The sequence below is a fragment of the Mesoplodon densirostris genome, chromosome 6, assembly GCF_025265405.1.
Source record: "Mesoplodon densirostris isolate mMesDen1 chromosome 6, mMesDen1 primary haplotype, whole genome shotgun sequence".
NCBI lineage: Eukaryota > Metazoa > Chordata > Mammalia > Artiodactyla > Ziphiidae > Mesoplodon > Mesoplodon densirostris.
The window spans coordinates 42,856,805-42,883,537 of NC_082666.1; the positions used below are offsets into that span (position 1 = coordinate 42,856,805).

General features: G+C 37.3%; 1 protein-coding gene across 6 annotated transcripts in view; it reads left to right on the forward strand.

Moving 5' to 3' along the window:
- The window catches only part of AGTPBP1 (ATP/GTP binding carboxypeptidase 1), a 186,626-nt gene that overhangs the window by 128,340 nt on the left and 31,553 nt on the right, over positions 1-26,733 (forward strand). For all 6 annotated transcript variants that reach the window (XM_060101661.1, XM_060101663.1, XM_060101662.1 and 3 more), the window contains 6 exons: positions 15,059-15,146; positions 18,590-18,734; positions 21,379-21,532; positions 22,570-22,750; positions 24,022-24,151; positions 25,194-25,325. In XM_060101661.1, the coding sequence (XP_059957644.1) occupies positions 15,059-15,146; positions 18,590-18,734; positions 21,379-21,532; positions 22,570-22,750; positions 24,022-24,151; positions 25,194-25,325 (830 nt within the window). The remainder of the gene's footprint in view (positions 1-15,058; positions 15,147-18,589; positions 18,735-21,378; positions 21,533-22,569; positions 22,751-24,021; positions 24,152-25,193; positions 25,326-26,733) is intronic.

Sequence of the window (26,733 nt, forward strand, 5' to 3'; positions counted from 1 at the left end):
CAGCTCCTTTTTTCGTTCTCAAGATTGCTTTGGCTATTCGGGGTCTTTTGTTTTTCCAAACAAATTTTGAAATTTTTTGTTCTAGTTCTGTGAAAAATGCCAGTGGTAGTTTGATAGGGATTGCATTGAATCTGTAGATTGCTTTGGGTAGTAGAGTCATTTTCACAATATTGATTCTTCCAATCCAGGAGCATGGTATATCTCTCCATCTGTTTGTATCATCTTTAATTTCTTTCATCAGTGTCTTATAATTTTCTGCATACAGGTCTTTTGTCTCCTTAGGTAGGTTTATTCCTAGATATTTTATTCTTTTTGTTGCAATGGTAAATGGGAGTGTTTTCTTGATTTCATTTTCAGATTTTTCATCATTAGTGTACAGGAATGCCAGAGATTTCTGTACATTAATTTTGTAACCTGCTACTTTACCAAATTCATTGATTAGCTCTAGTAGTTTTTCGGTAGCATCTTTAGGATTCTCTATGTATAGTATCATGTCATCTGCAAACAATGACAGCTTTACTTCTTCTTTTCCGATTTGGATTCCTTTTATTTCCTTTTCTTCTCTGATTGCTGTGGCTAAAACTTCCAAAACTAGGTTGAATAAGAGTGGTGAGAGTGGGCAACCTTGTCTTGTTCCTGATCTTAGTGGAAATGGTTTCAGTTTTTCACCATTGAGGACAATGTTGGCTGTGGGTTTGTCATATATGGCCTTTATTATGTTGAGGAAAGTTCCCTCTATGCCTACTTTCTGCAGGGTTTTTATCATAAATGGGTGTTGAATTTTGTCGAAAGCTTTCTCTGCATCTATTGAGATGATCATATGGTTTTTCTCCTTCAACTTGTTAATATGGTGTATCACATTGATTGATTTGCGTATATTGAAGAATCCTTGCATTCCTGGGATAAACCCCACTTGATCATGGTGTATGATCCTTTTAATGTGCTGTTGGATTCTGTTTGCTAGTATTTTGTTGAGGATTTTTGCATCTATGTTCATCAGTGATATTGGCCTGTAGTTTTCTTTCTTTGTGACATCCTTGCCTGGTTTTGGTATCAAGGTGATGGTGGCCTCGTAGAATGAGTTTGGGAGTGTTCCTTCCTCTGAAATTGTTTGGAAGAGTTTGAGAAGGATGGGTGTTATCTCTTCTCTAAATGTTTGATAGAATTCGCCTGTGAAGCCATCTGGTCCTGGGCTTTTGTTTGATGGAAGATTTTTAATCACAGTTTCAATTTCAGTGCTTGTGATTGGTCTATTCATATTTTCTATTTCTTCCTGAGTCAGTCTTGGCAGGTTGTGCATTTCTAAGAATTTGTCCATTTCTTCCAGGTTGTCCATTTTATTGGCATAGAGTTGCTTGTAGTAATCTCTCATGATCTTTTGTATTTCTGCAGTGTCAGTTGTTACTTCTCCTTTTTCATTTCTAATTCTATTGATTTGAGTCTTCTCCCTTCTTTTCTTGATGAGTCTGGCTAATGGTTTGTCAATTTTGTTTATCTTCTCAAAGAACCAGCTTTTAGTTTGGTTGATCTTTGCTATCGTTTCCTTCATTTCTTTTTCATTTATTTCTGATCTGATCTTTATGATTTCTTTCCTTCTGCTAGCTTTGGGGGTTTTTTGTTCTTCTTTCTCTAATTGCTTTAGGTGCAGGGTCAGGTTGTTTACTCGAAATGTTTCCTGTTTCTTAAGGTGGGATTGTATTGCTATAAACTTCCCCCTTAGAACTGCTTTTGCTGCATCCCATAGGTTTTGGGTTGTCGTGTCTCCATTGTCATTTGTTTCTAGGTATTTTTTAATTTCCTCTCTGATTTCTTCAGTGATCACTTCGTTATTGAGTAGTGTATTGTTTAGCCTCCATGTGTTTGTATTTTTTACAGATCTTTTCCTGTAATTGATGTCTAGTCTCATAGCATTGTGGTCGGAAAAGATACTTGATACAATTTCAATTTTCTTAAATTTACCAAGGCTTGATTTGTGACCCAAGATATGATCTATCCTGGAGAATGTTCCATGAGCACTTGAGAAAAATGTGTATTCTGTTGTTTTTGGATGAAATGTCCTATAAATATCAACTAAGTCCATCTTGTTTAATGTATCATTTAAAGCTTGTGTTTCCTTATTTATTTTCATTTTGGACGATCTGTCCATTGGTGAAAGTGGGGTGTTAAAGTCCCCTACTATGATTGTGTTACTGTCGATTTCCCCTTTTATGGCTGTTAGTATTTGCCTTATGTATTGAGGTGCTCCTATGTTGGGTGCATAAATATTTACAATTGTTATATCTTCTTCTTGGATCGATCCCTTGATCATTATGTAGTGTCCTTCCTTGTCTCTTCTAATAGTCTTTATTTTAAAGTCTATTTTGTCTGATATAAGAATTGCTACTCCAGCTTTCTTTTGATTTCCATTTGCATGGAATATCTTTTTCCATCCCCTTACTTTCAATCTGTATGTGTCTTTAGGTCTGAAGTGGGTCTCTTGTAGACAGCATATATATGGGTCTTGTTTTTGTATCCATTCAGCCAGTCTGTGTCTTTTGGTGGGAGCATTTAGTCCATTTACATTTAAGGTAATTATTGATATGTATGTTCCTATTCCCATTTCCTTAATTGCTTTGGGTTCGTTATTGTAGGTATATTCCTTCTGTTGTGTTTCTTGCCTAGAGAAGTTCCTTTAGCATTTGTTGTAAAGCTGGTTTGGTGGTGCTGAACTCTCTCAGCTTTTGCTTGTCTGTAAAGGTTTTAATTTCTCCATCAAATCTGAATGAGATCCTTGCTGGGTAGAGTAATCTTGGCTGCAGGTTTCTCTCCTTCATCACTTTAATTATGTCCTGCCACTCCCTTCTGGCTTGTAGAGTTTCTGCTGAGAGATCAGCTGTTAACCTGATGGGGATTCCCTTGTGTGTTATTTGTTGTTTTTCCCTTGCTGCTTTTAATATGATTTCTTTGTGTTTAATTTTTGACAGTTTGATTAATATGTGTCTTGGTGTATTTCTCCTTGGATTTATTCTGTATGGGACTCTCTGTGCCTCCTGGACTTGATTAACTATTTCCTTTCCCATATTGGGGAAGTTTTCAACTATAATCTCTTCAAATATTTTCTCAGTCCCTTTCTTTTTCTCTTCTTCTTCTGGAACCCCTATAATTCGAATGTTGGTGCGTTTAATGTTGTCCCAGAGGTCTCTGAGACTGTCCTCTGTTCTTTTCAATCTTTTTTCTTTATTTTGCTCTGCATCAGTTATTTCCACTATTTTATCTTCCACCTCACTTATCCGTTCTTCTGCCTCAGTTATTCTGCTATTGATCCCATCTAGAGTATTTTTTATTTCATGTATTGTGTTTTTAATCGATGCTTGATTCATCTTTAGTTCTTCTAGGTCCTTGTTAACTGTTTCTTGCATTTTGTCTATTCTATTTCCAAGATTTTGGATCATCTTTACCATCATTATTCTGAATTCTTTTTCAGGTAGACTGCCTATTACCTCTTCATTTGTTAGGTCTCGTAGGTTTTTATCTTGCTCCTTCACCTGCTGTGTGTTTTTCTGTCTTCTCATTTTGCTTATGTTACTGTGTTTGGGGTCTCCTTTTTGCAGGCTGCAGATTCGTAGTTCCCGTTGTTTTTCGTGTCTGACCCCAGTGGCTAAGGTTGTTTCAGTAGGTTGTATAGACTTCCTGGTGGGGGGGACTAATGCCTGTGTTCTGGTGGTTGAGGCTCGATCTTGTCTTTCTGGTGGACAGGTCCACGTCTGGTGGTGTGTTTTGGGGTGCCTATGGCCTTATTATGTTTTTAGGTAGCTTCTCTGCTAATGGGTGGGGTTGTGTTCCTGCCTTGCTAGTTGCTTGGCATAGGGTGACCAGCACTGTAGCTTGCTGGTCGTTGACTGAAGCTGGGTGCTGGTGTTGGGATGGAGATCTCTGGGAGATTTTCGCTGCTTGATATTATGTGGAGCTGGGAGGTCTCTTGTGGACCCGTGTCCTGAAGTTGGCTCTCCCACTTCAGAGGCACAGCACTGGCTCCTGGCTGCAGCACCAAGAGCCTTTCATCCACCCAGCTCAGAATAACAGGGAGAAAAAGCAGAAAGAAAGAATTAGTAGAAGAGAGAAAGAGAGAGGGAAAGAAAGGAAGAAGGGAAGAAAGGAAGGAAGGAAGGAAGAAAGAAAGAAAGGAGGGAGGGAGTGAGGAAGGATGGAAAGAAAGAAGGAAAGAAAGGAGGGAGGGAGGGGGCAATGAAAGCAAAAGGAAGAGTGAATGGAAGAAGGGAGGGAGGGAGGGAGGAAGGGAAGAAAGAAAGAAAGACAGGAGGGAGGGAGGGAGGAAGGAAAGAAAAAGAAAGTGGAAAGAAGAAGGGTGGGAGGGAGGGAGGAAAGAAAAAGAAAGAAGGAAAGGAAGAGCGGAGGGAGGGAGGGAGGAAGGGAAGGTAGGAAAAAAAGAAAGAGCAGGTAAAGTAAAATAGAATAAAGTATGAAATATAGTAGCGTTATTAAAATTAGAAAGTAATTATTGAAAAAAAAAAAAAAAACGGACCGATAGAACCCTGGGACATATGGTGGAAGCAAAGCTATACAGAGAGAATCTTACACAGAAGATTACACATACACATTCACAAAAAGAGAGCAGGGGGAAAAATCAAAAATCTTGCTCTCCAAGCCCACCTCCTCAATTTGGGATAATTCGTTGTAAAAAGAGGAAAAGGGCAAGAAGTCTGAAATCTTGCTCTCTAAGTCCACCTCCTTACTTTGGAATAATTCGTTGTAAAAAGAGGAAAAGGGGGGAAAGTCTTAAATCTTGTCCTCAAAGTCCACTTCCTCAATTTGGGATGATTCGCTGTCCATTCATGCACTCCATAGACGCAGGGCACATCAAATGGACCGTGGAGCTTTAATCCGCTGCCTCCGAGGCTGCACAGAGAGATTTCCCTGACTCTGCTCTCACAGCTCCCGGGTCTCAGCCTTGGACCTGGCCCCGCCTCTGTGCGTAGGTCGTCGGAGGGCGTCCGTTCTTCGCTCAGACAGGACGGGTTTAAAGGAGCCGCTGATTCGGGGGCTCTGGCTCACTCATGCAGAGGGGAGGGAGGGGCGCGCAGTGTGGGGCGGGCCTGCGGCGGCAGAGGCCGGCGTGACGTTGCAGCAGCCCGTGGCGCTCTGTGCGCTTTCCCGGGAAAGCCGTCCCCGGGTCTCGGGACCCCGGCAGTGGCGGGGTGCACAGGTCCCCCGGAAGGCGGGGCGGACAGTGACCCGCGCTCGCACACAGGCCCCGCGGCTGCGGCGGCGGCGGCGGGCGGCGGCAGGCGGCGGCGGTGGCGGGCGGCGGGGGGCGGCGGCGGTGGCGGGCGGCGGGGGGCGGCGGCGGCAGCGGGCCTCGGCGGCGGCGGCGGCGGGCGGCGGCAGGCGGCGGCGGTGGCGGGCCGCGGGGGCGGCGGCGGCGGCGGGCCGCGGCGGCGGTGGCGGCGGTGGCGGGCCGCGGGGGCGGCGGCGGCGGCGGGCCGCGGCGGCGGCGGCGGCGGCGGCGGGCCGCGTCGGGCGGCGGCGGCGGCCCACGCCCGTCTCCGAGGTCCACGCCTTACCCGCGGCTCGCGCCTGTCTCCGGCGCTTCCCTAAGCAGCCCTTTTAATGCCCTCTCCTCGCGCACCAGGAAACGAAAGTGAAAGTGAAAAAAGTCTCTTGCCTCTTCAGCAACTCCAGACCCTTTCCCCGGACTCCCTCCGGGCTAGCCGTGGTGCACTAACCCCTTCAGGCTCTCTTCCTGCCGCCAGCCCCAGTCCTCTCCCTGCGCTCCGACTGAAAGCCGATACCCAAGCCTCAGCTCCCAGCCCCGCCCGCCACGGCGGCCGAGCAGACAAGCCTGTCGGGCTGGTGTGTGCCTGAGGGCACCGATCCTCTGTGCCGGAATCTCTCCGCTTTGCCCTCCACACCCCTGTTGCTGTGCTCTCCTCCGCTACTCCGAAGCTTTCCCCCTCCGCCACCTGCAGTCTCCGCCCGCGAAGGGGCTTGCAGTGTGTAGAAACCTTCCCTCCTTCACGGCTCCCTCCCACTGGTGCAGGTCCCGTCCCTATCCTATTGTCTCTGTTTATTCTTTTTTTCTTTTGCCCTACCCAGGTATGTGGGGAGTTTCTTGCCTTTTAGGGGGTCTGAGGTCTTCTGTCGGCGTTCAGTAGGTGTTCTGTAGGAGTTGTTCCACGTGTAGATGAATTTCTGATGTATCTGTGGGGAGGAAGGTGATCTCCGCGTCTTACTCTTCCGCCATCTTCCTCCGGCCTGCCCCCCTATGTTCTTGATGACATTTTTTTCTTAAATTCCATATATATGTGTCAGCATACAGTATTTGTCTTTCTCTTTCTGACTTACTTCACTCTGTATGACAGACTCTAGGTCCATCCACCTCATTACAAATAGCTCAATTTCATTTCTTTTTATGGCTGAGTAATATTCCATTGTATATATGTGCCACATCTTCTTTATCCATTCATCCGATGATGGACACTTAGGTTGTTTCCATCTCCGGGCTATTGTAAATAGGGCTGCTATGAACATTTTGGTACATGTCTCTTTTTGAATTATGGTTTTCTCAGGGTATATGCCCAGTAGTGGGATTGCTGGGTCATATGGTAGTTCTATTTGTAGTTTTTTAAGGAACCTCCATACCGTTCTCCATAGTGGCTGTACCAATTCACATTCCCACCAGCAGTGCAAGAGTGTTCCCTTTTTTCCACACCCTCTCCAGCATTTATTGTCTCTAGATTTTTTGATGATGGCCATTCTGACTGGTGTGAGATGATATCTCATTGTAGTTTTGATTTGCATTTCTCTAATGAGTAAAGATGTTGAGCATCCTTTCATGTGTTTGTTGGCTGTCTGTATATCTTCTGTGGAGAAATGTCTATTTAGGTCTTCTGCCCATTTTTGGATTGGGTTGTTTGTTTTTTTGCTATTGAGCTGCATGAGCTGCTTATAAATTTTGGAGATTAATCCTTTGTCAGTTGCTTCATTTGCAAATATTTTCTCCCATTCTGAGGGTTGTCTTTTGGTCTTGTTTATGGTTTCCTTTGCTGTGCAAAAGCTTTTAAGTTTCATTAGGTCCCATGTGTTTATTTTTGTCTTTATTTCCATTTCTCTAGGAGGTGGGTCAAAAAGAATCTTGCTGTGATTTATGTCATAGAGTGTTCTGCCTATGTTTTCCTCTAGGAGTTTGATAGTGTCTGGCCTTACATTTAGGTCTTTAATCCATTTTGAGCTAATTTTTGTGTATGGTGTTAGGGAGTGATCTAATCTCATACTTTTACATGTCCCTGTCCAGTTTTCCCAGCACCACTTATTGAAGAGACTGTCCTTTCTCCACTGTACATTCCTGCCTCCTTTATCAAAGATAAGGTGACCATATGTCCGTGGGTTTATCTCTGGGCTTTCTGTCCTGTTCCATTGATCTATATTTCTGTTTTTGTGCCAGTACCATACTGTCTTGATTACTGTAGCTTTGTAGTATAGTCTGAAGTCAGGGAGCCTGATTCCTCCAGCTCCGTTTTTCGTTCTCAAGATTGCTTTGGCTATTCGGGGTCTTTTGTGTTTCCATACAAATTGTGAAATTTTTTGTTCTAGTTCTGTGAAAAATGCCATTGGTAGTTTGATAGGTATTGCATTGAATCTGTAGATTGCTTTGGGTAGTAGAGTCATTTTCACAATGTTGATTCTTCCAATCCAAGAACATGGTACATCTCTCCATCTATTTGTATCATCTTTAATTTCTTTCATCAGTGTCTTATAATTTTCTGCATACAGGTCTTTTGTCTCCTTAGGTAGGTTTATTCCTAGATATTTTATTCTTTTTGTTGCAATGGTAAATGGGAGTGTTTCCTTGATTTCACTTTCAGATTTTTCATCATTAGTATATAGGAATGCCAGAGATTTCTGTGCATTAATTTTGTATCCTGCAACTTTACCAAATTCATTGATTAGCTCTAGTAGTTTTCTGGTAGCATCTTTAGGATTCTCTATGTATAGTATCATGTCATCTGCAAACAGTGACAGCTTTACTTCTTCTTTTCCGATTTGGATTCCTTTTATTTCCTTTTCTTCTCTGATTGCTGTGGCTAAAACTTCCAAAACTATGTTGAATAAGAGTGGTGAGAGTGGGCAACCTTGTCTTGTTCCTGATCTTAGTGGAAATGGTTTCAGTTTTTCACCATTGAGGACGATGCTGGCTGTGGGTTTGTCATATATGGCCTTTATTATGTTGAGGAAAGTTCCCTCTATGCCTACTTTCTGCAGGGTTTTTATCATAAATGGATGTTGAATTTTGTCAAAAGCTTTCTCTGCATCTATTGAGATGATCATATGGTTTTTCTCCTTCAGTTTGTTAATATGGTGTATCACATTGATTGATTTGCGTATATTGAAGAATCCTTGCATTCCTGGAATAAACCCCACTTGATCATGGTGTATGATCCTTTTAATGTGCTGTTGGATTCTGTTTGCTAGTATTTTGTTGAGGATTTTTGCATCTATGTTCATCAGTGATATTGGCCTGTAGTTTTCTTTCTTTGTGACATCCTTGTCTGGTTTTGGTATCAAGGTGATGGTGGCCTCGTAGAATGAGTTTGGGAGTGTTCCTCCCTCTGCTATATTTTGGAAGAGTTTCAGAAGGATAGGTGTTAGCTATTCTCTAAATATTTGATAGAATTGGCCTGTGAAGCCATCTGGTCCTGGGCTTTTGTTTGATGGAAGATTTTTTATCACAGTTTCAATTTCAGTGCTTGTGATTGGTCTGTTCATATTTTCTATTTCTTCCTGATTCAGTCTTGGCAGGTTGTGCATTTCTAAGAATTTGTCCATTTCTTCCAGGTTGTCCATTTTATTGGCATAGAGTTGCTTATAGTAATCTCTCATGATCTTTTGTATTTCTGCAGTGTCAGTTGTTACTTCTCCTTTTTCATTTCTAATTCTATTGATTTGAGTCTTCTCCCTTTTTTTCTTGATGAGTCTGGCTAATGGTTTATCAATTTTGTTTATCTTCTCAAAGAACCAGCTTTTAGTTTTATTGATCTTTGCTATCGTTTCCTTCATTTCTTTTTCATTTATTTCTGATCTGATTTTTATGATTTCTTTCCTTCTGCTAACTTTGGGATGTTTTTGTTCTTCTTTCTCTAATTGCTTTAGGTGCAAGGTTAGGTTGTTTATTCGAGATATTTCCTGTTTCTTAAGGTGGGATTGTATTGCCATAAACTTCCCTCTTAGAACTGCTTTTGCTGCATCCCATAGGTTTTGGGTCGTCGTGTCTCCATTGTCATTTGTTTCTAGGTATTTTTTAATTTCCTCTTTGATTTCTTCAGTGATCACTTCGTTATTAAGTAGTGTATTGTTTAGCCTCCATGTGTTTGTATGTTTTACAGCTCTTTTCCTGTAATTGATATCTAGTCTCATAGCATTGTGGTCAGAAAAGATACTTGATACAATTTCAATTTTCTTAAATTTACCAAGGCTTGATTTGTGACCCAAGATATGATCTATCCTGGAGAATGTTCCATGAGCACTTGAGAAAAATGTGTATTCTGTTGTTTTTGGATGGAATGTCCTATAAATATCAATTAAGTCCATCTTGTTTAATGTATCATTTAAAGCTTGTGTTTCCTTATTTATTTTCATTTTGGATGACCTGTCCATTGGTGAAAGTGGGGTGTTAAAGTCCCCTACTATGATTGTGTTACTGTCGATTTCTCCTTTTATGGCTGTTAATATTTCCCTTATGTATTGAGGTGCTCCTATGTTTGGTGCATAAATATTTACAATTGTTATATCTTCTTCTTGGATTGATCCCTTGATCATTATGTAGTGTCCTTCTTTGTCTCTTCTAGTAGTCTTTATTTTAAAGTCTATTTTGTCTGATATGAGAATTGCTACTCCAGCTTTCTTTTGGTTTCCATTTGCATGGAATATCTTTTTCCATCCCCTTACTTTCAGTCTGTATGTGTCTCTAGGTCTGAAGTGGGTCTCTTGTAGACAGCATATATATGGGTCTTGTTTTTGTATCCATTCAGCCAGTCTGTGTCTTTTGGTGGGAGCATTTAGTCCATTTACATTTAAGGTAATTATTGATATGTATGTTCCTATTCCCATTTTCTTAATTGTTTTGGGTTCGTTATTGTAGTTCTTTTCCTTCTGTTGTGTTTCTTGCCTAGAGAAGCTCCTTTAGCATTTGTTGTAAAGCTGGTTTGGTGGTGCTGAACTCTCTCAGCTTTTGCTTGTCTGTAAAGGTTTTAATTTCTCCATCAAATCTGAATGAGATCCTTGCTGGGTAGAGTAATCTTGGTTGCAGGTTTTTCTCCTTCATCACTTTAAGTATGTCCTGCCACTCCCTTCTGGCTTGTAGAGTTTCTGCTGAGAGATCAGCTGTTATCCTGATGGGGATTCCCTTGTGTGTTATTTGTTGTTTTTGCCTTGCTGCTTTTAATATGATTTCTTTGTGTTTAATTTTTGACAGTTTGATTAATATGTGTCTTGGTGTATTTCTCCTTGGATTTATTCTGTATGGGACTCTCTGTGCCTCCTGGACTTGATTAACTATTTCCTTTCCCATATTAGGGAAGTTTTCAACTATAATCTCTTCAAATATTTTCTCAGTCCCTTTCTTTTTCTCTTCTTCTTCTGGAACCCCTATAATTCGAATGTTGGTGCGTTTAATGTTGTCCCAGAGGTCTCTGAGACTGTCCTCTGTTCTTTTCATTCTTTTTTCTTTATTTTGCTGTGCAGCAGTTATTTCCACTATTTTATCTTCCACCTCACTTATCCGTTCTTCTGCCTCAGTTATTCTGCTATTGATCCCATCTAGAGTAATTTTTATTTCATTTATTGTGTTTTTAATCGATGCTTGATTCGTCTTTAGTTCTTCTAGGTCCTTGTTAACTGTTTCTTGCATTTTGTCTATTCTATTTCCAAGATTTTGGATCATCTTTACCATCATTATTCTGAATTCTTTTTCAGATAGACTGCCTATTACCTCTTCATTTGTTAGGTCTGGTGGGTTTTTATCTTGCTCCTTCTCCTGCTGTGTGTTTTTCTGTCTTCTCATTTTGCTTATGTTACTGTGTTTGGGGTCTCCTTTTTGCAGGCTGCAGGTTCGTAGTTCCCGTTGTTTTTGGTGTCTGTCCCCAGTGGCTAAGGTTGGTTTAGTGGGTTGTGTAGGCTTCTTGGTGGAGGGGACTACTGCCTGTGTTCTGGTGGATGAGGCTGGATCTTTTCTTTCTGGTGGGCAGGTCCACGTCTGGTGGTGTGTTTTGGGGTGTTTGCGGACTTTTTATGATTTGAGGCAGCCTCTCTGCTAATGGGTGGCGTTGTGTTCCTGTCTTGCTAGTTGTTTGGCATAGGGTGTCCAGCACTGTAGCTTGCTGGTCGTTGAGTGAAGCTGGGTGCTGGTGTTGAGATGGAGATCTCTGGAAGATTTTCGCCGTTTGATATTATGTGGAGCTGGGAGGTCTCTTGTGGACCAGTGTCCTGAAGTTGGCTCTCCCACCTCAGAGGCACAGCACTGACTCCTGGCTCCTCAACTTAGGATGATTTGTTGTCTATTCATGTATTCCACAGATGCAGGGTACATGAAGTTGATTGTGGAGCTTTAATCCGCTGCTTCTGAGGCTGCTGGGAGAGGTTTCCCTTTCTCTTCTTTGTTCTCACAGCTCCTGGGTCTCAGCTTTGGATTTGGCCCCGCCTCTGCGTGTAGGTCGCCGGAGGGCGTCTGCTCTTCGCTCAGACAGGACAGGGTTAAAGGAGCAGCCTCTTCGGGGACTCTGGCTCACTCAGGCCGGGCGGAAGGGAGGGGCACGGAGTGCGGGGCGAGCCTGCAGCGGCAGAGGTCGGCGTGACGTTGCACCAGCCCGAGGCGCGCCGTGCGTTCTCCCAGGGAAGCCGCCCCTGGATCCCGGGACCCTGGCAGTGGCAGGCTGCACAGGCTCCCGGAAGGGCGGTGTGGACAGTGACCTGCGCTCGCACACAGGCTTCTTGGCGGCGGTAGCAGCAGCCCCAGCGTCCCACGCCCGTCTCTGGGCTCCGCGCTTTCAGCCGCGACTCGCGCCCGTCTCTGGAGCTCCTTTACGCGGCGCTCTTAATCCCCTCTCCTCGCGCACCAGGAAACCAAGAGGGAAGAAAAAGTCTCCTGCCTCTTCGGCAGCTCCAGAGTTTTCCCGGTCTCCCTCCCGGCTAGCTGTGGCACATTAGCCCCCTTCAGACTGAGTTCTCGCCGCCAGCTGCAGTCCTCTCCCTGCGCTCTGACGGAAGCCCGAGCCTCAGCTCCAGCGCCGCCCGCCCCGGCGGGGGAGCAGACAAGCCTCTCGGGCTGGTGAGTGCCGCTCGGCACCGCTCCTCTGTGCGGGAATCTCTCTGCTTTGCCCTACCCAGGTATGTGGGGAGTTTCTTGCCTTTTGGGAGGTCTGGGGTCTTCTGCCAGCGTTCAGTAGGTGTTCTGTAGGAGTTGTTCCACGTGTAGCTGTATTTCTGGTGTATCTGTGGGGAGGAAGGTGATCTCCGCGTCTTACTCTTCCGCCATCTTACCCGGAAGTCTATTCCTGTCTTTTTGATAATAGCCATTCTAGCAGGTATGAGGTGATATCTCATGGTGGTTTTGATTTGCATTTTCCTGATGATTAGTGATGTTGAGTACCTTTTCATGTACGTGTTGGCCATCTGTATATCTTCTTTGGAAAATGTCCATTCAGATCCTCTGTCCACTTTTCAATTAGATTGTGTGTTTTTTTGCTATTGAGTTGTATGAGTTCTTCATATATTTTGGATATTAACCCTTTATCAGATATATGATTTGCAAATATTTTCTCCCATTTGTTAGGTTGCTGTTTCATTTTGTTGATGGTTTCATTTGCTATACAGAACACTAACCTCTTATACAATACAATAGCCATAACCACATGGCACTCACATAGGCAGAGCAAAATCTCCGAGAATTACAACCTGATTAGAAGACAGTTATTGTGAGAATTTAAAATTCAGTTCTTTAGTGGCACTAGGCTTATTTCCTGTGCTTAATAGCCACACATGGCTAGTGGCTGCCACATTGGACAGTGCAGATATTGAACATTTCCATTCTGGCAGAAAGTTTAATTGGATGGCTCTGATCTAGAAAGTATAGCAAAGGAGAACACTTTATAGACTTATGGGACATAGCTAAACTGGTATTTGGAGGAAAATTGAATGTTTTTAATAACTGTATTATTTAAAATAAAAAAAGACTGGAAATAAGTTATTGCTCAAGTACTCAGTTTTTAAGTACTCAAAAAATAAGTACTCAAGATATTAGAAAAACAAAAAATAAAACCAAAAGGATAGAGAAGAGAATTTTTTTAAATGCCAAAAATAATGAGAAATAGAACAAAACATAGAAATACTGAAATTGGTTGAAAAAAGTAAAGATTCTGAACAGACTATAACTGTTGAAAAGGAAATAAAAAATGTATTTATTTGTCACCATATCAGGCTGATATTCCAGCTAAATTATATTTACTTCTAAAAAAATAGATTTTACTTTTATTCTAATAAGTGATGGACAGCTTTTTATTATGTTTTTCTGAAGCTAGTTATAATATTATACCAATGCTTGGTAAAGGTAGTTTTTTTTTAAAGACCAATGTTTACATATAGAAATTCTAAATGAGATTTAGCTAATTTAATCATACAACAGTAAAAGAATAGCATTTTCTTGGAATGCAAGGATAGTTCACAATAGGAAATCTATCAATTTATTGCATCAAGAGACTAAAGGAGAAAAGCCATGTGATTCTGTTACTGCATGCTGAAAAGGCATTTGATGAAATAATTAAAAAGACTTCAATGTAATAAGAATTATGGGAGAAACTGCTCCAGTTACAGGAATAATCATAGCACCTACCACAGAGGGTTGTTGTGAGGATTTAATGACTTAATGTATGTAAAAATGCTTAGAGCTGTATTTGGCACATAGAAATTATTCAGTGTTAGCTCTTTCTATTATTTAAATAAGATAAAGTTGATTTGTTAAAAAAACAAGAGGCAAATAATAGCATTGAATGGCAAAGTATTTTGATTAAAATTATGAAGACAGAGTTTTGTTCTTACCACTATATTCAGAATCATTTTTGAGGTTGTTTCATTTCTCTAAATATAATAAAAGTAAAAAATAAAGTAACTGTTATAAATACTAAAAAAGGAGATAAAATATTTTAAGTTACAAATGATATGATTTGCATGCCTAGAAAACCCAAGAGACTATTAAAGACTAATAAAAATACTCAGAGATAAGTTTAACATAATGGTTCTGTATCAAGAAAATAAAGAAATGAAAGTTGAACGAGATCTCAATAAAAATTGTCAACCTTTCCAAAATTAACTTATGAATTTCATTAATTCCTGTTAGAAACCTAGAAACCTTTAAAATGACTTTAAAGTGCATGTGGAAAGTATATTTCTAAAACTACCTAAGAAAATATACTATATATTTAATTCTGTTTTTGTTAACAGTCCCTCTTCCTCCTCATCCCCTCTCTCCTTCTCCATGCTATAAACACCTATTTGTATGGAGAAGGCTGAGGAAGAAAACAGTCATGCCATTTTAGTGGCATTGTTTTCCTTACCTTGGTGTAGATGGGACTCTATGGAGAGTTAGAGGGGCGATCATACTTAATTTAATATATATTTTTGTCTCTTTCACTTGTTATAAGGAATATATGTATAATTTTTAGTGTAATATATATTACATATATATAATTTTTATATATTATATATAATTATACATTATAATTATAATGTATATAATTGATCTAATATAGAAAAGATAATAGAAAAATGTTTAATGACTTTTCACTCATTGAAGTTGAAACTCCATTTTAGTTAAAACTAGAAATAAAACATATCATTGATTGATTTAGGAGATTTTAAAGAAAGATCTCAGATTTTTTAAATGCATACTGAAAACCCAAAATGTATTTTCTTTTAGCTTTCCTGAATGTTTGGTGCTTTCTACAATGGCAAGATTAATTTTTAACTCAAACATTCTGAAAAGAATTTTCTTTTTTTTTTCTCTCTGTCAAAGGTATGCAACCACTCATGTATTCCGTTCAGGAAGCGTTAAATGCTAGACCATGGTGGATTCGTGTGGGGACTGACATTTGTTACTATAAGTAAGTATTCTGACAATAATAGGACATCAGTTTACAGAAGGAAATATTAATTCGTCTTATTCAAGTTCAAAGATAAAAAGTTATTGTGTTCTTTGAATTTGGTGATATGGTTTAGAATTACTTCCAACAGAGTTTTTAAAAACTTGAGATCCATGTGGGGGTATATTTAGTGGAAATAAAACGTGTTTTGTAGACAGACAACAGACTTAGGTCCAAATCTTGCCTCCCCCACTTAGATGTGTTCTCAACTTTTTTAGCTTTAAAACTCTGGAAACTTCATTGAGTAAGACTGAAATTAGAAACTCTAGGAAATAATTTACAGTGTTTTTTTTTTTATTATTCTGGTGATATTAAGTGTAATTCTTTTCTCTTCTGCACACAAATGTTTACCTCATTTTAACTTCAAAAATATTTTACTTGGAGATGTATTCCACAATTACATTACTTCTGCTTTCACAATTCAACTTTGACTTCAAATAGGTGATCTGTTTATCAAGTTAAAATAAGTGCTAGAAATCATTTATTGCTTCAGTGGAATAATTGGATTATTCTTCAATTCATGACTAAGTAATCTAGGATTATCATATGCCTTGCTTCCCATTTTTACTGTTTCTGCATGTAATACATTTCAAGATAACTTCTATCCTCTATTGAATGCACTTGACATCCCTGTTTTTCTCTGTTATTAATTTTAATCCTGGCATTTCTGTTTAGTGGATTTTGACTTTTTATATTTTATATTGTGCTTAACTAACACTAATGTTCCTTTTCTTTTAGTTTGATCTGTTAGAAGAAGAAGAATTTTAAAATTAAACTGTTTTTAATGGTTTTGATAGGATTTTGGAAAAACCTAGATCGTAAGTGCTATTGCTTTCTAAGAAAGAAATCATTCCTTGGAATTAATCTCAGTAGGGTTTCCCCCATTTTATTAGCAAAATAAATAGTAAATAAATGAGGGAAAGAAGCATAAGGTTATATGTAATTCTTCTTCACCTGAATGAATTTCATATTTCTTTTAATGGTAGCCTAATATAAATATACTTTATCATTTATCTCTTTCTCATAAGTTGGAGTGGAGCAGTGATTATCTGGGAAGTGCTTGGTTAGATTTTGGCAGAGTGATTTAAATTGTTAAAGGGTGAAACAATGTTTTTCAAAAAGTATTTCTTTCATGCTTTTCTTTTGCACAATAGAAATCATCAATCAATGAATGCTTTTCTTTTTCACACTGTAAAGTGAATCGTCATAGCATCTCAGGTGGTTTTTCTTTTTTATGTAAGGGGTGATGGCAAGGATTTTTGTTTGTTTAGTTTTTATTTTTTCTTTTGGCTACTTCCAGATTTGGAATTGGAATTCAGGCCAATTCAACAGATATTTATTAACCACTTTCTATGTAACAAGCACTGTTCTAGTTGCTTTCCTCAAGCCTGAAATCCTGATAGTGGGGATTAAAAACTACTATTTTTGCACTGTCCTTTGATACTTGTTTGTCTCATCTGTAAAATGAGAATAAAACTACTTTCCACGAATATGTGAGTGAATATAACCTATAAAATGCCATGTAGCTGTAATGTGGTGACATAAATACCTCCACAATTAGATGTTAAGCTTTTGGAGTAAAAGAGTTGGCAGGATCTACTTCCGGGCCTTATTTTGCCTTTTCCTCAACTCTTAGCACCTTGTCATTGAGTATCTATTCAAGATGTAGTGGCTAAGTTAATGAAGACTGTATCATTCTTTTACGTCAGTGTTCTTTTATTTTCATTAATAGCAAGCTTGATTTTTATAAGATTATATTAGAAGGTCTGATCCCAGGGTAGTTCTAAGGTTGTGATCTACCTCGAATGTCTGTGTGCATGAATAAGTAATCTGTAGGCCCTGGCTTTTCTTCAGTTCATGGCTTAAATAATACAAGGTGATTTGGAATTTTAGAAATGAAGTTGATAGACCAAAGCATCTTTAGGTCATCATATCTCAATGATACTTAATGTCTGGAAAGTAATATGTAGTTTAAAAAACTTTTTATTATGGAAATCTCCAAACATTTACAAAAGTGGATAATAGAATAATGAGGCCCCATGTATTCATCACTGAGTTTCAACAATTATCAACACATGGTTTCATTTTAACTATACTTTCACCCCTACCTCCACACTGAATTTTTTAAGACATATTTTATCCTTATTTTTTTCCAGATATATTTTATCCATAAATGCTTCAAAGGTCTTTGTCTTTTTGAGATACATATTTAAGACAATCTAACCACAAGGCCGTTGTCACACCTAAGAAAATTCCTTAATAAGATAAAATATCCAGTCAATGTTTGGACTTACTTGTCTCATAAATGTTACTTTATAGTTGGTTTGTTTAAATCATACCAACCAAGGGATCACACGTATGTCCTTTAAGTCTCTTAATTTATAGGCTTCCTTCTTCTCTATTTTTAACTTTCTCCTTTATTTATTGAAGAAATTAGATCATTTGTCATGCAGGATTTTCCATATTTTGGATTTTGCTGATTGCATCCCTGTGGTGTTAATGAATTCTTCTATCTCACCAATCTCCTATAAACTCATAGTTAGATGTAGAAGCTTTATCAGTTTCAGGTTTCATTTTTGACAAGAGTACTTCATAGATGGTGCAGGGAATTCCTGTTGCATCATATTAGGAAACATATCATCTCTGGTTATTTATTCTTTTGTAATTTTAAAATTGATCAGTGAATTCAGGTATTGTCGTCTGATCCGTCAGCCTTTCATCCAATGGTTGTAGCAGCCATTGGTGATCACTGCCTGGATCCAGTAATGTGTATGGCTATCAAAGAATGGGGGTCTAAAACTTCTATTGATGTATAGAGTAGTAGCTCTATTTAATTAGTAAATCCAGAAGTGGAAAGTCATGATGTTGGCTGATAGCAATTAACTGCTTTTTTAGTACCAAGTCTAATTTTTGTTTTAAACAACATACTGATTTTTTGTAGAGATTTATTTATTATTTATTTATTTATTTAATTTAATGTATTTTTGGCTGCATCAGGTCTTAGTTGCAGCATGTGGGATCTTTCATTGTGGCACGCAGGCTTCTTTCTAGTTGTGGTAAGCAGGCTCCAGAGTGCGTGGGCTCTGTAGTTTGCGGTACTCAGGCTCTCTAGTTGAGGCACGCGAGATCAGTAGTTATGACGTGCAGGCTTAGTTGCCCCACGGCACGTGGGATCTTAGTTCCGTGACCAGGGATCAAACCTGTGTCCCCTGCATTGTACGGCAGATTCTGTACCACTAGCCCACCAGGGAAGTCCCCCAAGTCTAATTTTTAAGAGTATTTAAGTTAAACTTTTTTACAAGCCATGGTTTTTCTTTTTTTTTTTCTGAAATTCTGTTTACTAAAATAGCAAGAAAAATCAGAATTTTTATGTGGATGAAATAAACAATGCATTTCTGTTGCAGAAATCACTTCTCAAGAAGTTCAATTGCTGCAGGTGGGCAAAAGGGAAAATCCTACTATACAATTACATTCACTGTCATTTTTCCACATAAAGATGATGTGTGCTATTTTGCTTATCACTATCCATATACGTATTCAACTTTACAGGTGAGAACTCATTAAGTTGTACTGTGACCATTATTGTGTTGTATGTGTATGTGTCAGATAATTGAAGAAAAATTGCTTTAATTAAATATCTAAATAAGATAAGAAAAAGATTCAGGGTTGATGACTTTAGAAAATAATAACAATATTTGTTGAAATCATTAAAGTAAAATGGGAATATAGTCTTAATTTTTATTTAATAGAAATACTATAGAAATATGACATGATTTTTACTTTCCACTTTGGGTAGAAATCTACAAATCACAATTTATAAATTTTAACTAGGTGAGATTTCTACTTGTTTAAAGAAAAGCATTGAATCTCACAGAAAATGTAACAGTAGAAAACGTATATGCAATTTAAGTTTTTCTGTTGTGAATTCATTTCTTCTAATGGAGTCATATGGAGTCTTCATATGGAGTCCTAGATCCAGATTGCTTAGAATATGGGGTATAAGAGTTGTTTTGTGGGTTCTTTTGAGATTTTTTGATTATTTGCATTGTAAAACAAAAAATTCAAGTAATTACCGTGGCAGATTTATACTCAGAACAGAATGTCTGTCCTAATGATCAAGGATCTTGAAGCTTCGTATGATCAATTTACCCAGAAAGGAATTGGAACACTACGATTAGAAACAAGATTCCAAATTATGAGAGAGGAGAAAATGAGAGAAAAACATAGTCCATAGAGCAGAAGAAATGTCAAGGCCGAGAACATTAAATGAGGCTCACTTTATTTTAGTAAGGTTCCAACCTACAGTAAAGGTATAAACTGATATCTTTCTGTGCTGAATAACATAGCATCAGAAATATAGTGTTGTTATTTACATGGTATTTGTTACTGTCCTTTACTGATGTTACCTTTTTAATATATTTTAAATGCCCCTACTTTCTTCCAGTCCCACTACCACGACCTTTTCCATGCATTACCATTGTTTCTCACCTGGACTTTTGCTGATCTCTTTCTAACTGGTGTCCCAAAATTCACTTGTATCCCCTTTCCTCTTCATCACTGTTTTATCACACTGTAGCAAGAGGGCTCTTTGATGGCAAATCTAATCATATAAATCTGCTCCTTAAAATTCCTTAATGATTTCTCTTGCCATTTGTATGAAGTCTAAAATTCTTACCATAGCTCATTCAGTCATTTCTCCACTATTTTGCACAGTTTTGGCCATTTATTCATACTGTTTGGACTGTTACTTACTTAATATTTATTTTTAAATAGACTTTAAAGTAATTCACTCTTTAAAGATTATCCTCATCCTAAATTAATATATGTGGAATTACAGGTTTAATGTGCTAAACGTTTTTTCTAATTCACAGTAAAATACATACCTATTAAAATTTTTTTAAAGGTTATCCACATATCACTTAGTTACCTTAATTACCAAATACTATGCTTTGGGAAGGACTGGTCTACCAGGCCCTTTCTTCTGTGTTAAATTCTCGATTTCTTACCCTTTTCTTTCTGGTCTAGCTATAATGAATCTTCTTCAGTTCTTTGAAATGTCCTTCTTTTTTCTTATTTCACGGTCTTCCTGTATGCTTTCCTTCTGCTTACAGTGCACTTTCTATCCATTTCACTCATCCTTTGGATCTCACTTTAAATGTAATTTTTTTTTAGAAGACCTTTCCTCCCTGCCCAGACTCTGCAAGGCTCCCTTCCCTTTATTTCAAGCTCTCATAGCACTGTATATTTTTTCTAGGGTAGGGACCATTTATTCATTGTTATATCCCCAATGCCTGGCACAGTTTCTAGCCCAGAAATAGTGACCACATGGTAAATCATGATTATGTGAATGAACATAGGCAAAAGTTTGGAAACCAACTAAGTATCTTTAAAATAAGGGATTGAACAATTTATTTTTGGTGTGACCATATACTAAAACCATTAAAATTTGTGTTTTCAAAAGACATATATTCAACATGTTTAATGATATGGCATAATATTTATAATTATGAATATCTTAATGTGAATGTATAAATTATTAAATGATAAAATCAGATTATAAAAAGTCTTACATGTAATTACAGTTTTGTTTATATATATTGGCATTTGTTAGTAGTAATCTAGGTGATGCAATTATGGGTGTTTAAATTTTTTTCTTGTACTTTCTGTGTCTTCCAGACATTTTACGATGAGCCTTTATTAATCTTGAAATCAGGAAAGATTGTTAAAAAACTTGTGCTGCATAATATTCATTCTCCATATTTTAGGTTGCCGTTAACAGATCTATAGTCACAAAATTTCAACATTCAGAAGCCTTTGAAAACCAAAAGCATTTTCATAACCCATTTGGCAGCAAAGCCTGGCCTGAATTGATGTGAGCTTATTTAGAATATTGATTCTACTTAGCGTGACTCTTCATATGCTTTGCTACAGAAATACTAATGTGCTTATTTACAGGCTGCTGCTGCTGACCCCACTGGTTATATCACACTATTAAGGGTATCCAAACTGTATCTATCCCCTTTCTCAAGTTCCCAAATACTGATATTTAACTGCATCTGGACCCTAATCCCTGGAGAAGGGATTAGGAATCTGATTCACTTTTAGTTATGTTCAAGATCTGGATGCATTTATTTCTGTTTATCATAGGGAGTTTTTAAATGATTATATACTTTGCTTTTAAATTTTTATTAAGATGCATCTTCAAAAATTGGAATCAGCACACAATCCTCAGCAAATCTATTTTCGAAAAGATGTGTTATGTGAAACCCTGTCTGGAAACAGCTGTCCCTTGGTGACTATAACAGCAATGCCAGAGTCTAATTATTATGAACATATCTGTCAATTCAGTAAGTTTGTCTTCTTCACTCACAATACCAATCATTCTTACTTATTTTTCTTTGCTTCATGACTATTTTGTAAGGGCATTAGTACTAGGAATAAGCATCAGAAGTCTTGGGTTCTAGTCTGGGTCCTGTTACTGCCTAGCTTGGGCCCACTTCTGGGCCTCAGTTTCCTCATATGAGGGAGCTGCCTGAGATGACCTCTGAGGTCTCTTGATACTAATATTCTGTAGTTCTTATTCTTAGAAGTCATACCCAAAGTATAGTATAACAAATTATACCATCAGTTTAAGACTTTACAATTAATTTTATTTATAAATAAAACTACCATAAACCTATCAAGTATTTTGATGCTAGTACTGAATAGCTACTTGTTTTCCCCTGCCATTTATGTTTTTAAATTGCCTCAAATGTACAGCTATGGTAAAAAAAATATATATACATATAAGAAAACTGTTCTAATTTTGTTAAGAAGGTAAAATATTTTCGGGAAAGAGAAAGAGCTTGCTATTCATGAAAATATGAGCAGATGAACTGAATGGTTATTTTGTAGCCCTGTATATCTAAATGTATAGTGAAAAATATTTTTCTTTGTAAATCTCTGAGCAGATATACCTACTGTTCTGTGCTTATCATAGTGACTATAAAACAGGAATAAGATTATATGTTCCTTCTTTTTTCCATGACTTTATGAAAAATAAATTTATATTTCATCTATTTTCCCTAGATACTTGTTCTTTATGAAACCAAGATAATATTAAAAAATTAATTTTATGTGTTAGATTAATCATTGTGAAATAAATGACTCAAATACTATTTAATGTGTTATGTTCATATAAGACATGACTTATATGGGTTTTATATCTGTTTTCTCTAGCGAGCCTAGTATAGTGCTTGTATATAATAGGTGCGCAGTGAATTATACTTTGACTTTACATCAGTATTCACAATTGAGTAGAAGTATTTCCAGAGCCCCAAAGTCAAACATCATACAGACTTTTAGTAGACATTCATTTTAATTTGAGGTTTTATGTCAACTTTAGGAAATCGCCCTTACGTTTTCTTATCTGCTCGGGTGCATCCTGGAGAGACTAATGCAAGTTGGGTAATGAAAGGAACATTGGAGTATCTCATGAGTAATAACCCTACTGCTCAGAGCTTACGAGAGTCCTATATTTTTAAAATTGTCCCTATGTTAAATCCAGATGGTGTCATCAATGGAAAGTAAGTTAAGCAATAGTTATAGAAATATTATAGATTGTTGTGGCTGTCCTGTATAAACTTGTTGAAATAATAGCATCCACATTAATTTCAAAAACAAATCTAGTGATTTTTCTAGAACAAAAAAAATTTAGTGAAGAATTAATCTGATAAATTTTTAAGTGAAAATATAATTTGTATATTATTAGTACTATGATATTTTGAGAAATTCTGTATCTATTCATGAGAATATGATTTTATAAAATGTATGTCTGCTTGAATTGTTTTAGAAAAATCACAGTATTGGGATATGAAAAAGATTTTAGCACATCGTCTTATAGTCCTTTTTATTTGACATGGCATGATCTTAGGTTGTTTTAAGATTTAGAATCTTCTGGGATCTCTTTCCACTAATATGGAATATTGGCTCCGTTTGCTAACCTCTTCTTGATATGAGTAGGAATTCTTTAGAGTGGAAATACTGGAACGTTACTTTTTAAGTGGAGGTGGCTTATAGTTGGTACAGTTCATTTATTGTGTCAATTAGACCAAGGTCTCTTTAATGCTTCTGAAAGGGGGGAGTTAGTCTAACTGTCATGAGCATCTCCAAAGTCGAGGACACCATATTTATTTATTCAATAAAAGAACCATGAATATTTCTCATATTTAGGAAATTATTGAATTAAAAAAATAGAATAATTTCTTTTTAGGTAGTATGATTATGGAACTAAAATGAGATTTTATGTCTAATTTTAATTCAGAAACATATTGACCAGTTAGAATTCTGTTTATATTTCTGTTATCACCTTCTGACCATTTGCTTAAATTTTTGCTCAGTGGCTTTAATACTTAATACCTATGATTAATGAAAATGTATTTGAATTTTTGCAAGAATGTGTGCTTTTCATATACAATACTTATCTTTCTTAGAAGGAGGGCCCAGATAGCACTTTTAATAATAACTGATACAATCAAAATACAGAATGTTAGCATAAGAAATGATTATTATGTAGTCAGAATGGAAAATATGACCATAAATGGAGAACTTTTCCTATAGCTTGAAAATTTTGACTTATAAAACTGCAAGCTTACCACAGTTAAATGCATGTAACACAAGATCTTGCACATAGCAAATGCTAAATAAATGTTTACTTACTGACTATAATATGCATTCTGGTGAGCACACCGTTTATACATGTTTGAAATATTTGGTGGAATAGAATCATAAAATTAAATCAAGTGTGTGTAAGAGTTTATTGGTACCAATGTTTGTCATTGTGTTTACATATGTGTAGTCACCGCTGTTCTTTAAGTGGAGAGGATTTGAATAGACAGTGGCAAAGTCCAAATCCAGATTTACATCCTACAATTTATCATGCCAAGGGTCTGCTGCAATATTTGGCTGCAGTGAAGCGTTTACCACTGGTAAGTGGCAATATTTGTTTGTATAGTCAAAGAGGTGATTTTGTTATAAGTTAGTATTTTGTAGATTATTTTCTGGTTATAAAAGCTGGGTGTTAATTTCAGAAGCAGTTTCTTTAAAACATCTTTGTTATCTATCACTTGTGTATTAATTATGTTGTCAAATTAATACAATGTATCCATATTCTTATTTCATTAGATTTAATTTTTATAATTCTCATGAGCCCTTTACTTTTCTGTTTTGTTTATGAATAGTGGTAACTCCTGGCTGTAAGTTTTAGCTATTTAACTTCACTGTTTGAACAATATCAAGGTAAAAGTACAATAGATATCTTCCAAATTCTCAAACTAGTAGAAAATTATTTCTGAGCTCTTTAGCTAATTCTAAGGCAGGTAAGTCTCGATTATACACATAGGAAAGGTAATATAGGCATGGTGGGATGCTCTCCTGAACTGTGTATGTGTATTTCTTCTGTTTTCAGCAGCTTTTGTTTAGAATGTTTCCATTATTTTAATCTTTAAATGAGTTAATCTTCCTTTGGGAAAGATAGAACACTTTGCAGAGGGGCAAAATTGGCATGCAAATCTGTCCATTTTCTATTTTTTAAATGATGCTCTTAAAAATTAAAGGGAAACCATACTCCTTTTAAAATGTTTTTCATGAAAGCATTTTTTATGTTCTCTTAAATTAGGTAAATATTTTAACAACCGTTGGGGCAGTGATGCGTGCAGCTGTAGATTGACCTATAATTGAATTTATTATTTTTTAAGTGATGAATAGTAGATACAAAACAAAGAGTGGAACTCGTGGCTTGATGCAGGACCTACCTGCAAAGGATTTAGCCATTCTAGGATTAATCATAGATCCTTTCCAGAAGTAGATATGTATTATTACTTTTATTGATTCTACTTGTTAAATGGTGGCACAGTTACAATAAAAGGACAAAGGAACACCGAACTGTTTATTGGCTTCATATTAGCTACCTTTACTTGGCAATATATGAATTTGAAGGATTTTATTTTTAAAATATATTATCTTTTCAAGGTTTATTGTGATTATCATGGCCACTCCCGAAAGAAGAATGTATTTATGTATGGCTGCAGCATCAAAGAGACAGTGTGGCACACGAATGACAATGCAGCTTCATGTGATGTTGTGGAAGATGGGGGATACAGGGTAATTATTACAGATAAGGCAGGAATTTTTGAATTTCAAACATGCATAAAACTACAGAGAATAATTTAACATACAGGAACTACTCAGATTCAGTAAATGTTACCATTTTGCCATTTTGTTTCAGATTTTTCATTTTAAATGTTTCTTCTAATTTTTTTTGCTTTTTTTAATTAAAGTAGACTTGATTTACAATATTACATTAGTTACAGGTGTACAGTGTAGTTATTCACTATTTTTGTAGATTATACTCCATTTAAAGTTATTATAGAATGTTGGCTGTATTTTCTGTGCTGTACAGTATATCCTTGTATTGTTCATGCATTGTTTATTTTATACATAGTATGTATCTCTTAATCGCCTACTGTTATCTTGCCACTACCCCATCCCTCTCCCTACTGGTAATGGCTAGTTTGTTCCTTATACCTGTGAGTCTGTTTCTCTTTTGTTATATACATTTGTTTTATTTTTTTAGGTTCCATATATAAATGATAATATACAGTATTTGTCTTTCTCTGTCTGACTTATTTCACTAAGCATAATACCCTCCAGATCTATTCATGATGTTTCAAATGGCAAAATTTCATTCTTTTTTATGGCTGAGAGTATTCCATTGTATAATATACACCACATCTTCTTTATCCATTCATCTGTTGGTGGATACTTAGGTTGCTTCCATGTCTTGGCTATTGTAAATAGTGCTGCTGTGGACATTGAGGTGCATGTATCATCTTGAATTAGAGTTTTTTGTCTTTTCTGGATATGTGCTCAGGAGTGGGATTGCTGGATCATATGGTAGCTTTATTTTTAGTTTTTTAAGGAACCTCTATACTGTTCTCCATAATGGTTGTACCAATTTACATTCCCACCAACAGTGTAGGAGGGTTCCCTTTTCTCCACACCCTCTCCAGCATTTATTATTTGTAGACTTTTTGATGATGGCCATTATGACCAATGTGAAGTGATACCTCATTGTGGTTTTGATTTGCATTTCTCTAATAATTAGTGATGTTGAGCATCTTTTCATGTACCTATTGGCCAACTGTATGTCTCCTTTGGAAAAATATCTATTCAGTTCTTCTGCCCATTTTTTAATTGGGTGGTTTGGGGTTTTATTTTGATGTTGAGTTGTATGAGCTGTTTATATATTTTGGATATTAACCTCTTTCAGTCATATCATTTGCAGATAGGTTCTCCCTTTATGTAGGTTGTCTTTTCATTTTGTCAGTTGTTTCCTTTGATGTGCAAAAGCTTTTAAATTTAATTAGGTCCTAGCTATTTACTTTTGGTTTTTTTCCTTTACCTGAGGAGACAGATCAAAAAAATATTGCTGTGACTTACATGAAAGAGTGTTCTGCCTATATTTTCTTCTGTGAGTTTTATGGTTTCCAGCCTTACATTTAGGTCTTTA